This window comes from Cupressus sempervirens, chromosome 7 (genome assembly GCF_028749045.1).
Source record: "Cupressus sempervirens isolate cs-2001-9-10 chromosome 7, ASM2874904v1, whole genome shotgun sequence".
Classification (NCBI taxonomy): Eukaryota; Viridiplantae; Streptophyta; class Pinopsida; order Cupressales; family Cupressaceae; genus Cupressus; species Cupressus sempervirens.
The window spans coordinates 825,407,495-825,421,341 of record NC_143124.1 but is presented as its reverse complement, the minus strand read 5'-3'; the positions used below and the strand labels follow the sequence as shown (position 1 = coordinate 825,421,341).

General features: G+C 36.1%; 1 protein-coding gene across 2 annotated transcripts in view; it reads right to left on the bottom strand.

Moving 5' to 3' along the window:
• Window positions 1-13,847, bottom strand: part of LOC149549941 (DNA ligase 4-like) — a 166,159-nt gene that overhangs the window by 49,087 nt on the left and 103,225 nt on the right. For both annotated transcript variants that reach the window (XM_089793146.1, XM_089793147.1), the window contains exons 10-11: window positions 9,918-10,118; window positions 9,529-9,654 (exon numbers count right to left, since the gene is read on the bottom strand). In XM_089793146.1, the coding sequence (XP_089649272.1) occupies window positions 9,529-9,654; window positions 9,918-10,118 (327 nt within the window). The remainder of the gene's footprint in view (window positions 1-9,528; window positions 9,655-9,917; window positions 10,119-13,847) is intronic.

Sequence of the window (13,847 nt, the reverse complement as noted above, 5' to 3'; positions counted from 1 at the left end):
ACCCACAGTGGCAATCAAAGGTAAAACTTCGAAAGAGGCTTGGTTAGCTCGCAAGCCCAGAATCAATCACTTGTAGGTTTTTGGCTCCCTTGCTTTTCTTTGGATCCTTGATGTGTCACGCACCAAGTTGGATGCCAAGAGTCAGAAACTCATGCTAAATAGATAGAATAGTCTTCACAAAGCCTACCACTTGATCGACACTAAGACATCTCGTCTCATGTACAATCGTGATGTAGTCTTTGATGAGCAACAAGGACCATTCATCCTTGTTTCTCCTATTCCTAATCTAGCACACAAGCCCATGAAGGCTCCTGTTTGGGAGTTAGGCTTCCATTAGGTCCACCTAATGGGAGGGCTCCAGTAAATATTAGAAAGTTTCAAGAAAATTTCTACAATAGTAAGAGAAGAGGACAAATCGAAAAATATAGATACAATCTTGAAGTTGTCTTGAAGAGTAGAGCACAAGAAGAATAAATGATAAAGGTACATTAATAAGAAGAGGGATAAAATCATGGGTATGATGACTACGAGTAGATCATAGGGCTCTTGCAGCTTCAGTTATACCAATGATCCTTGTACAGACATATCCAACTTCTTTTGCACGATCACCTCGATTTGTAGATGCTTCACCTAAGTTTGATCTAGATTCTTCTAATGAGGAGACTGATCACCAAGCATCTGTTGATACTAATGTTGGTTGTTCTCCTCTCTAGCCTAAGTGGTGGGCTAAGGCACTTGTTGATCTTCATGATGGTGAGCTCATTGATGGGAGAACTGCTCGGAAAAAGATCAACCCTACAAAATTTGTTAACTTTACTCCCATGGCCAACATTAATAGTGTGGTTGAACCTCAAACATACTCCGAGGTTAAAGGAACTCCAAAGTGAGAACATGCCATGACATCTGAACACCACAGTCTATTAAAGAATAACACCTAGGTCCTTTATGATCTTCCACCAAGGAAGGCACCCATTGGCTTTGAATGGGTCTACAAAATCAAATACAAATCTGATGGTTCTTTGGATAAGTACAAAGCTTGTTTAGTTGCAAAGGGCTTTTCTCAGAGCCAGGGCATTGATTATGAGGAGACCTTTTCTCCTACTACAAAGATAAGCACCATCAAATTAGTCCTATCCATAGCAGCTCAATTTGGCTAGAAGGTCAATCATATGGACGTCAAGAATGCTTTCCTAAATGGTGATCTCCATGAAGAGGTCTGCATGAGACAACCTACTAGTTTCAAGGTTGTCGGAAAAGAAAATCAAGTTCTCAAATTAGTGAAAGCACTATATGGATTGAAACAGTCCCCTCAGGCATGGTACATAAAAATTGATAAGTACGACAATGATCAAGGCTTCCAGAGGAGTTCTTCAGACTCAAATTTGTATATCACGACTACTGACAATGACATCATCCTTCTAGTTATTTATGTGGATGATTTGATCATCACTGGCAGTTCGGCATTTTTGATTCAAGGAATCAAACAGAATGTATGTCAGTCTTTTGATATGACTGACCTTGGGCTCATGCATTATTGCCTAGGTGTTGATGTTTGGCAACAATCTTCTGGTATATTCGTCTCTTAGTCCAAATAAGTCAGGGCTTTGTTAGACAAATTCCATATGCAGGATTGCAAACCTCCATCTACACCCATGGAGAAAGGCCTCAAGTTATTAGCCAAGTCTAATTTTGCTCCCATTAACGTTACTACATTCAGCCAACTAGTAGGCAGCCTCATCTACCTCTCTACTACTAGGTCTGATATCAGCTTTGCAGTCAGCTACATCTCACACTTTATGACAGCTCCCAAGGCTGATCATTGGATGGACACAAAGCGTGTGCTTCATTATGTGAAGGGCTCTTTTGATTATGGACTTCTTTACTCTCGAAATTCTAATCCTAGACTCAATAGGTTCACAGATTCAGATTGGGCAGGTTCTGTTGACAATAAAAAGTCAGCTTCTGGATATGTATTCAATTTGGGATTCAGTGCTGTCACATGAAATAATAAGAAGCAACAGGCAGTTTCTCTCTCCTCCACATAGGCTGAATATAGAAGGACTATTAAAGCAAGATGTGAAGTTGTTTGGTTGCGTGGCATTCTTGGGGATATGGAGATGTCACCAATAGGACCGACTACTCTATTTGTTGATAATGAAGGCATTGTTGAGTTAGCCTGAAACCCAGTCTTCAATGAATGAACCAAGCATGTTGATGTTCACTATCACTACATACGACAGCAAGTTGAAGACAAGACAATAGACTTGCAGTATGTTCCTTCCAGAGATCAGACTACAAACATTCTCACCAAGCCTCTTCGTCCTAATAAGTTTGTCAAATTCAGCGGACAGCTTGGTGTTGTAGATAGATTGACCATTAAGGGAGGGTATTACGATAATCGATAAACGTCTATTATTAGTTAATGGTAATCTATTTGCAATCTATTATAAATATTAGAATGTTTCTAATATTTAGTTAGTTGTAGATAACTGTTAGTTTTCTCCTAGCTAGAATAGAAAGTTTCTATTCTTTACGATTGTTTCCTAAGGAAACATCGTTCCACTCTTTTATATATATAGACCTCTTAGTCTCTGTTAATAACAAGTATTTTACTAATTACTTCGTAATACCTCCATCCTCAGCAGAGGTGGTGGAATCTGGTAGCACTGCTGGGGGCGAGGGAACAAAGTACCCAAGTCCCCGGTGCATCCAAGTCCTCGATGCGTGGGGCAAAAATGGGAAGTGTCCTCGTGTTACTATGGTTAAAAGATACCTTCATATTCATTATTCACATTAATGAAGGACAGGTATAACAACAATCAAGTAAGCCTATCTCATGCATACAAAAACATTTCATGTTCAATTGGAAAATCAACTAATCTAACTATTTTCTGAATACATTTAAGAGGAATAGATTTCGAAGCATTGAACGGAATAACTAATTAAACAAAATTAATCAATCTAACATATCTTCAATTTGTCACTTCAAATATAAAGTACCCATTACCAAAAGATATTTGAATGCAAATCGAAATCTATGTCATGTGCAAGCCTTGGCATCTAGTGGAGAGAAGCATTGTCAGGGGTTTAACCTCCCAACCATAGACCCTTAAAAATATCCCCACACAATCTCATCCAAGAAAGGCACTCCTTAGCTGGAAATAGACATGGAACACCTTGTCTAGCCACTAAGCATCCTAGTATTAGAGTATCAACCACTGTTACCAGCCTCAAACTTGGGTCGAACTCGATGAGGCCCAAATTGGGCTCTAACTCAATCTCGATAGCCAAACTTGATAAGGACTCAGAAAATTAAAAAACCCATGAAATTCAAAAAACTTTAAGGATTTTAAGTTTTTCTCATGCATCATTTAACCAATTAACATCAAATACACAATAATTGAGACAAATACACGCTAATTTGCACACATACAACTTTTCATAGATCACATAAGTATAAATGCAAATTTTTGAAAGAAATTACTTAAACTGAATAACATAACAGAAATTTGAAATATAGCATAACTGTCAAATGTCTACAATATCCATTTAATCAAAAGTTCAAAATATAAATCAAAAGAAAGGCTCATAGTAGCCTATGTCTTCCTACGAGTACGCCTAAGATAGGTCATGGAAGACTCTAGAAGCATCCTCTCCCTGTGTCTGCAATTAAACCTCAGTGACATACTCATCATGATCATCCCCATCCTCATAATCCTTATCATCGAAGTCGAGTCCTGCACTAGCTCTCCTCATGCTCTAGCCTCGTCCACTACCATCACCACTATCGGATGCCAAAACCCTAATACTCTTCCCTCAACTCTTCTTTCTCTATTCTTTCTGTTTGCAGGTGACAAAATGATCATTTTAGTTCTTTCTCATGCTTAACATACCAAAAATACCAAAAAAAAAAATTTAAAAATATTTTCTTGTCTTTTCTGGATGTTACCCACCGACCGAGTCAGGCTAACAGGACTTAGCGAGTCAACCAAGACTCGGCTAGAACTCGGCCAAGTCTGAGTCATGCGGCAATTTGCCTCATTTTGCTTGGTTAGCCTCAGGACTCACCAAGTCCTGTAACGTTGGTATCAGCCCACCGCTCGACTAGACAACAAGATCTAAACATTGGACTACCATGAGTTGACTTAGCTATTAAAAATGATTCATGTTACTGATTCATGTCTTCTCTTTTTCATGCAGGGGTATTCCAATTTACACCCTTCATCTCGACCATGCTGGTCTTCCTGGATGAATATTTGGGTGATTCCTTAAACGATATTTGGTTCCTAGAAATTTAAACTTTGCCATCTTATCATGCCCAAACTGACCTATGGCACTATAAATGAGATATGTTTTCATTCTAATTAATTCATTATCATATCGAGCAGCACCATATCTCAGAGATATATTGACCATATTTCTGTATGATCTAGCACTCTTGAAAAAAAAACATATGTACTTTCATATTCAAATGCTATCATAGGTAAAGTTTTTAAACAATCAGATAATTCCCTCTAGTAACAAGATTTTAGTATAAAAGAATACTTCGTAGAACATACACTGATTCTAAATCTTTTAATGGGAAAACAAAACATAGAGACCGGCTCAAAGAAGCAATGACATGTTCAAATTGCATAACAAGAGTATGATAAACTGTAATTAAATGTAAATCATGACTTGATTCATTCGGCTAAATTTTTTAAGTATGAAAGGAGCACCTGCTTATGTTTCCAAGCTTTCAATGGCGTCCAAAAAAAATTATTGGATTTGTTCACAAGCTCGACACAATCTAGAACAATTGTCGATTATATTCACCCTTTTCTTACTTGAGATTGGCAGAGAAGTATAGCATTAAAGAAGAAGTTCCTATGAATGGTATAGTGTGATTTGGAGATTGAAAACAATTGGCATTGAGTATCTACCCTCCTGTACAAAATCAAATTTTATATTCACATCCAGAAAACAAAACACTAGGCAACCTTAAACAGCTCGGCTTTATTACCAACAGCCATTGTATATGATCACACTTAGCTTGATGGAGCAAAAATCATAGCGCCAAATGATTCATGGTGAAAGGCAAAATAAATGCTAGTAAAGAACAGCACGAGAAGATAAGACGAAAAATATTAATGATGCCTTCATTGAGGTGAGCAAAGATATACAAAGAGGCACTCGCATGCATGTTCAGTTACGCAAGAAGGATTGAGGTGGTAGAGAGTTACACAAAGCCATCGCTCATTGAAAATTAGAAGCCACCGATTCAAATATTTGAGTTATTATCTTTCAAGTAATAAGCCCGATGAAAGAAGAAAGAAAATATAAATAATAATAATGGCTCATCCTCCTAATGTTTTAATGTATGGGCACCATGGTAGCTACATCTACCTGTAATTGCACGTACACATATACGTATACATATGTAAATTTCAATTGTATATTTCTCATGTATACGTTCTTAATTTGATTTCCACATATATACATATATATGTATGTACAAGTATAGGTATCTAGGTATCATGGTGTCAATATATTAAAACACGACTAACATACTAGGAGGCTCCACAAGTATCTCAAATAATAAAGGGAACAACTTGTTCTCACTTTAATTAATGCTTAGTGTTTTCCTTAATTGTTATATGTTATATATATTAACTAGTTAGCTCATGGTTGTCCAACATACACTCTTGCTTGCCTAGCCGTTTACCCTTAGTCATGGTAGTTCAGGACTCGTACCTATTTGCCCATGATAGGTGGTGCCCTAGTGCCCAATTCTTTTCAAACAATGTGTTTCCCCTTTCGACGTGCTACTGCAAGGAAATTCTCCACGATTATATCATATTCCTAAATATAATTATAATTACCATAACAAGTTATTATTCACAAACCATCATAACAGCTAACCACCATTTTACTTCCCATGATGAGTAATCAACTTCCCAAGATTTCAACATAACAATATAATAGCATCATAACGATTAGCTAACATGTCATTTTTATATGAAATTATAATGACTAACCATCTTACCATTTCATATGATCCCAGCTAATTTTACCTGTCAATTAATTTCACATGAAATCTCCACAGCTATACAAACATTTTTAAATGGAGCCAGAAATTGGGATGTAACAGATTTGCCACCCTTGGTCTTTAGAGACCCTCAAATGATTCTGCAAGCCCCCTTATGAGAGACAGGTAACTTTTTCTCTAATTGTGCAAGTCCTCGAGTTTGGTGATCCTGAACAGTCTTCCATGCTTCCCGAGTTCATGTTCATTCACTTGTTGGCATCATTGTGCAAGCACACCATGGTGGATTACTCCCTCTCGTGTTCCTCTCTTACTCCCTCTATTAGTAGTTTAACCATCATTCACCCTCCCCTCGTTGACCAACTTTAGTGAGGTGATCAAGTCCATTGACAATAGCAAGGCAGTAGAATCAGATCAAATGTTCAATTCTCTCTTGGTATAAAGTCACTTCTTGTGCTAAGCCTGCAGAGCAACATCACAAGGTAACTTCAAGGTTCCTTTTTTGTGAATACTCGCTCAACGGAAATGATGTGATTTGTTGGTAACACTTGGGGACTTACGTTGTTTCTCAAGCCTTGGCAATGCACAGCTAAAGATGAAGTTTCACAATGTGTAATGAAAGTACTACTTCTTTGCTTTCGACACTCTTTCGTAACTTTGTTACTCTTAACTACTACCTCTATCCCTAGTTTGAATGCAAGGGCTTATGGACAACTCGCACTATATTAGATGGAAGTTAATCAACAACTTGAGTCCCCTAGTGCAAGCTTCTAACATATACTGGAATGGTTTTTCATATTGATATCCCCTCTTCAATCCCATCAAAGTAATGCAAATCAAAAAATCTCAATACCAATTGAAGTGAAGTACTAATATTCATCGACTAACCATGCAAGCCACTCTCACAATCCATAAGAAGCTAGTAGCCCAGATTTGTTCAAGTCATACAAGTAAACATCCACAATTACACTCATTCAATTAAGCTAAATTACTTGAAAGAAATACTACTTTGCTTTATCTCAACACTTGAAATGAAAAGCAACTTGAACTGAAAATCTACTCTGAGGATGAAGATAACAATACAATAACACCAACTTGATCACAACTATCACCATGGAAAACACACAACAATGACAAGTAAAGCAATTTTGGCATTATTCTTGCAACAATTCTCCAACATCGTCCTACAAATGAGGCGAGCAGTCCTTATATAGGGACCTCAGGTACAATAAATGGCCAAGATTATGCTAAAATCAATGGCCCTGATTAAATCCTACAAACCCTAACCAAGGTTGCCACACCATCAATTAATGACACAACTGTGGGGCCAATCAGAGTCAGACACCTAGACAACTAACCAATGAGAAAATAGATGCCACATGGGCTTGCATCAAATCATTATCCAAAATCAAATTCCCTTTGTCTCTGTCCTTCATTGCCAATTCAATGTATCTAGACACCACCCTGTTGAGCTCAGCCATGGGAGGCATAGGTGCGTTCTGAATCCTCCAATCTGCCAAATTCATCTCTGACTTAGTTGTGAGCGATCATCTTCTTCCATCTGGTTGCACTGTCCCCAATTGAAGCCATGAGAACCCTGAGGGACGAAAGGCCATCGAAACACTCTCGCCTAATGACGTTGCTCTCCTTCATGGCGTAGGTCTCTAATCTTTTCATCAAAACTTCCAAATTCATGTTCTTTTCACTCTTCTAATTGAAGTTGGAGGCAAGTTTTGTGGTTCCCAAAACCTCCTCAAGTTAAATTAATGAAAATCTAACATGGAAGATTTAGTCATTTTATACACTAGAGATTTAAAACTTTTCCCCTGCCTCTAAGGAGCTATAACAATAAGATGCAAATAAAGCATCCTTAGTGAAAATAATTAGAATAAGACATTAATGCATCAATTTTAAGAAAATCAAGGAAATGCATCAGAATTGAAAACTTATCATACCTGAGTGATTTCAATGAAGGATATGATAAATGGAGTGAGCTAGGTAACTTACCATAAATAGATAGCCTCTATTAGATTTTTGGAGAATAAATCAACAGCTGAAAATCACCCCAAAAAGTGGCATGTATCATCAAACTAACTGAGCTCATTGGTGACATCAGATAACACATCTAACAAAACAGAGACCCACTGAGAATCAAACTCAACTATGCAGCACGACAACCCTAAAATTGGGATATTACATGAAACTCTTGTGTTATTGTTGGGTTCAACTCTATTTCTCTCAGCCTTCATGAGGATTGAAAACCTCTTGGATAAGAACAGTTTTGCTGGTGAAAGATTCCTTCCAAGATGGTTACAGGAGAAACCATTTAGGTTTCTTGTTTGAAGTCAATAATTGGATTTGGAAATTTCTGAAGTCTTTTTTCAAATCTTGCAATAGAAGATTATTACGGTTCAAAAGATTTCACTCTATCAAGAGGTTGCTGTTGAGGATTTTTATTAATTGTTCGATATTAGACACCATATTCCAGCAGTGTCGTTCAATTGCATAAAAGGAAATTCTAGCATTGCCATTAAGCTCAGTTTGACTAGGTGAGAGCATTCTCCTAAAGTTGGGACATGACTTGTCCATGTTAGAGTGAGGTTTGAAAGACAAATCATATACTCCAGTGCATGGTCATTAAAGAACAGATTGAGCCATGTTTCGGTGCAGTTTTACCTGCCGTATCCTCCTACCTTGGTCACTTGGATTGTTGGGGCCTTTAGCCAATGTTCAGAAGATCTTCAAGGGTGCAAGGGAAGATGGAGAAGTCAGAAATTCCTGGTTCCTATAGCTGCCTGACCTTTTTCTTGTCGTGTGGGTAAACCAATGTAAGAATGAGATCGTATATCTTCTCCTCACAGAGGAAGAGATTAATCGCTGAAGTGCAACCATAGGAAGTATTCACATACAGATTTCTGAGGACTTTGGAGGGATATATTAGCTTCAACTTCATCAGACAATATTCTGTTCTTGTTTCGGTCAATGTTAAATAAATTTATGATTAAAAGGTTAGTCATTACTCTATTTTAAATCTGTTCTAAAATTAGAAGAGGAATTCTGTTGTAGCAGCAGAAAGGTTAATTGTAATACCTTGTTATTGCCTATTCTTGGCATTATGGTAAGTATTATGCCAAAACCTTTAAATACAAGAAGAAAAATTACACAAATAATAAACCAGAAAGTCTGTCTGTACGTTCATAAAACCATATATAAAATATAAAATTAAAATAAAAGGGAACATATGTATGAAATCATGTTAGAAAAAAAGTAATTACTTGTTTTTAGCCACAAGCACACTTGCTAACAAAAAATATTATATTAGTTTGCTACCAAAACATTGAGATTAATTTATTCCATTTTGAGGAAATATTTATTTGACAGACATCATGCAACTGGTATTTGGGAAGAACAAACCAAGTTCTCTCATCATCAGTTAAAATCTTTTGTGTGAATGAAAGGAAATCATGCACATATATGATGAAGTAGATATAAGGTAATCAAACCTTTTGGTTCTGCTGCAATAACATGAGTTACAAATTGTGAAAGATTCATAGCTATCTTTCCACCATTTTCCTGAATCTGTGCAAATAACTGTGCTTTATCAATATCTGTTGTTAAATTACATATGTCTTATCTTATGGGTCAAGGAAAAAAAGAAAACCTAGACACCTGAAATTTAAGCAAAAACTGGATTTTGCATATCAAATTAACGACACAAACAAGGAGCTGTAACTGTTCCATATAATTAAAAAACAAATGCTGGAAAAAGTATACAGGAAATATAATGTCTACAAGCTAAGAACTCACGCATACCTTTTTACAATTAGAATATTTAGGGTAACTTTTAGAAGTATGTCATATGTATTTATTCATTTTGTTTCGAAAAGGATACAGAATACCATATCGTCAAGATGACCATGTGCTTCTTCCCCATGAGCAATGGTAGAACTTTGAAAATGCGACAAAACCATAGAATTTCTCTCTTGTTGCTCCCTTTTACGCCTCTTCGAGACTTTGATAATAGGATCATATTTGTGATAAGAAAATAAACTGTTCCCATTTAATTTTGCTATCTGAACCATCTCTTCAAACTCTACTCGCAAACATTCAGTGGACAACGTCAAATTCAGAATGTTTACATGAAAAAATTAGTGATAGCATTGAAATTTGCCAGCATTCAAAAACTACAATAAGAACATTCAGCACTTTTAATGTTTAATAAAATAACTTTGAATGTGATTGTTTCCATTTACAAACAACAAAAGATAGTGATTGAAGTTCCCATTTGAAACCTTATCAAACATAGCTACATCAAAAAAATTATTGTAATATATCTAAGGCTTCACTTCAATATTCTCATTCATATGAACATAAAGCTAAAAGCTAAATAATCTTTTATAGTTGTTGTCCTTAAATTTGATTTCTCAAAATTGAGACAACCCATGCAAAATTGGAAACAGAATAATAGTTATCTCTCTAAGATAGGCTTTCTGAGATCAAAGTTCGAAGGCAATGGGTTACATCATGCCTTGGCCTTAGCTTTTCATCCTTCTGGTATCATTTTTCAAAATTTCCATCAAGTTTTTCCATGTTTTCTGTGCAATCTCCGATTTTATTTTCCAAACTGCAAGTGATTGATTTTTGGAAATCTCAAGTCTTTGATTATTTTGTCTTGGTTGGTTTGATTATTTCATTCCTCCTTTGCATCTTAAGTCTTTCTCTTTTCAAAATCTGATCAATTTGAGCTATTGTAGACTTCAATACATGCTATATTTCAAGAGAAAATGAAGGTTGAAGGTACTTGTAATTGGGCTTTCAAATCCCGATTGCACATTGTCTTCAAAAATCTTTGTTTTAGAACACTTGCAATCAGATTTTTAAAGCCCGATTACAAGTTCTTTTGTCTTTTAAAGATACTTCTAGGTTGCAGCCTGTGCAAACCCTGACTTAAAGGCATTATTAAGCAGAAACATTTTTATATAATACAAATGCATTAATTAGAGCAATCAAATTTTTAAAGCCCAACTGCATATATTTTTCTTTATTTTGTTAACTCAAAGAGCATCCATGCTTGTAATTTGGATTATAAAAACTGTTGATGTTTTCGTAGCTTCTATCGGATAAATTCTATGAGACAAAACTATTGAAGATACATATATATATTTAGTATATATGAGATATGATATATATACTTAACACACACACATATTTATATAAAGAATATAAAAATATGAGTGAAGAAAATGTGGTCAATCGCAAGAGCATGCAAAGCATCAATACACACTAGGGAAGGAGGGAAGTAGAGTCTCAACAATGGAAATATATTGGAGCCTCTATGAGAAGCCAAAGTATAAGTAATCCAAGTGCCTCATGAAGAGGAGCTATTTCAAGAGATACTACCTCTAAAGAATATCAAGTGGAACTCAAGATAAAGAGAGATAAATATTTTCTGATTTTTATATTTTGAGAACTACCTCTACTTACTTTTTGTAGTTAATCTCTTATTTGTATCCATGAATGTACTATTATAGTTACTTGCCTTGAAATGTTTTTATTCTTTTCTTCAGACCATGGGTATGATCTTGCAGGAAAAGAAGAATGGTGCATTAGGAATGTTGCTCGGGCACTTGTGCGGGTGATGGTACATCTGGGATAATGAAACAATTTCAAGACAGAGGGAGTGATGAACGTATTGTCATTGATGTCAAAAGGTTACACAAGAATGACATAAACTACAAGTGAGAACATCAACAATGTCAAAGGTATTACAAAAATAAAACTATTATAAAAAGGAACAATCAAATGATATTAAGATGAAAACATGAAATGGCAATAATAAGGAGCAAGTAATGACTACAATGAGAAGCTTTATTTGTTGATTTAAAATATATTTTGAAAGCAATTATAGTAATAGTATATTTGCCGACTTAAGAATATATAAGTTATGTGAATGATACTTGAATATACCAAATTCTGCCACCTCCACAAAGGATGGGGGACATCCCGATGTTGACTATTTGCAAATTCGACTATTTATGTTTAATGTTCGATGTTCCAATTCAATGCAATGTTCAAGTATTTACTCTTTTATATCTTTATATCTTATATTGCAATACATATTTTCATAACTAGCATTTTAAGTGCCATATGCATATATATATACTCCTCTCCTATCCCCCACCGTCGTCCCCCCACCATCCCCAAATTAAGGCCCCTCTGTCCCCCCATCCTGGAAACTTGTCCCCTCGTTCCGCCGTCCCCCAAGGCAGTGTACCTATGGAAATTAGTTACAGTTAAACTAAATAACATAATAGAAATCTGAAATATAGTGTAACTATCAAATGTCTACAATATCCATGGAATCAAAAGTTCAAAACATATATCAAAAGAAAGGCTCATAGTAACCTATGTGTTCCTACATGTATGCCTAAGATAGGTCATGGAAGACTCTAGAGCCATCCTCTCCCTGCGTCTAAGGTTGAACCTCAGTGACATGCTCATCATGATCATCCTAATCCTCATACTCATCCTCATAACCCTGATCTTCAGAGTCAAATACATCACTCTCAGCCTCAGGGTCCTATACAGGGTCTCCTCGTGCACTAGCCTCTTGCACTGCCATCGCCACTATCAGATCCCAAAACCCCAATACTCTTCCCTCAACTCTTCTTTCTCAATTCTTTGTGTTTGCAAGTGATAGAATGACCTTTTTAGATCTTACTCATGCTTAACATACCAAAAAAAACTTTAAAAAAAAACATTAAAAAAAATTGTCTTTTCTAAACACTACCCATCGGCCGAGCCAGGCTAACCGGACTCAGCGAGTCAGCGGAGTCAGATAACTCGGCAAGTCAGCCAAGACTCAACCAGGACTCGATTGAGTCTAAGTCCTGAGGCAGTTTGCCTCCATTTGTTTGGCTTGCCTTGGAACTCGCTAAGTCCTAGCCAAACTCACTGAGTCCTGTAACGCTGGTAAAAACAAATTTTGAGCGGACAAATATACCAGAGATTTGAAAGGGACAAAATACTATATAAAACACATATAAGATGAAGTGAAATACATCTACAGTGAATGCACAAGATATGGAAAATTTGAAATTATAGTAATATTGTCAACACCATGCTTAAAAGATTTGACTGGTCAAAAAATAAATTCATCGATTTTTTACAAAGGTGTTGTATCAAGAAACAAGAAAGATTTTTGTTCATAAGGTACAACACTTGGTGAAGGTTTTCCAAATGTGGTTGCAAGAAAAGTGGGTTTAACCATGGAGGAAACGTCGTAGTTAAGCGCGTTTGAGTTGGAATAGTACTAGGATGGATAACCTCCTGGGAAGTCCCAATGCTTCACCTTTGTAACCATCACCTAGATCCAATGCATGCTAAGTGTTCTATTCATTGTCATCAAAGATAGGGTTGTGTAAATCACTACTCATGAAATGTCGGTAAATGAGTTTGACTCAAAAACTACACAGTTGCATCCTGATAAAAATATCAAAAACAGAAATTGTGTTGATAAGTATGCAACAATAGTAAAAAAAACGTGTATGCAGCAATAGTAAAAAACATGTATCTACACAGCAATGACTACAAATATAAAAAAGATGTTGAATTATATTTTTCAGCAATAAAGAAAATTCAAGCAGTAATAATATTCAACCCAAGTCAACAAGAGAGTATCTACGTTGATTGAGTAAAAATAATCAATGGTCACGGCTATAGCTGTGATTATGTTGATAACATAATTTATGCTTAAAAGGGGCTCATTAATATGTGGTGCGGTGAGACAAGAAGACTTGAGGCTATGATAAAAAGTAGCGAC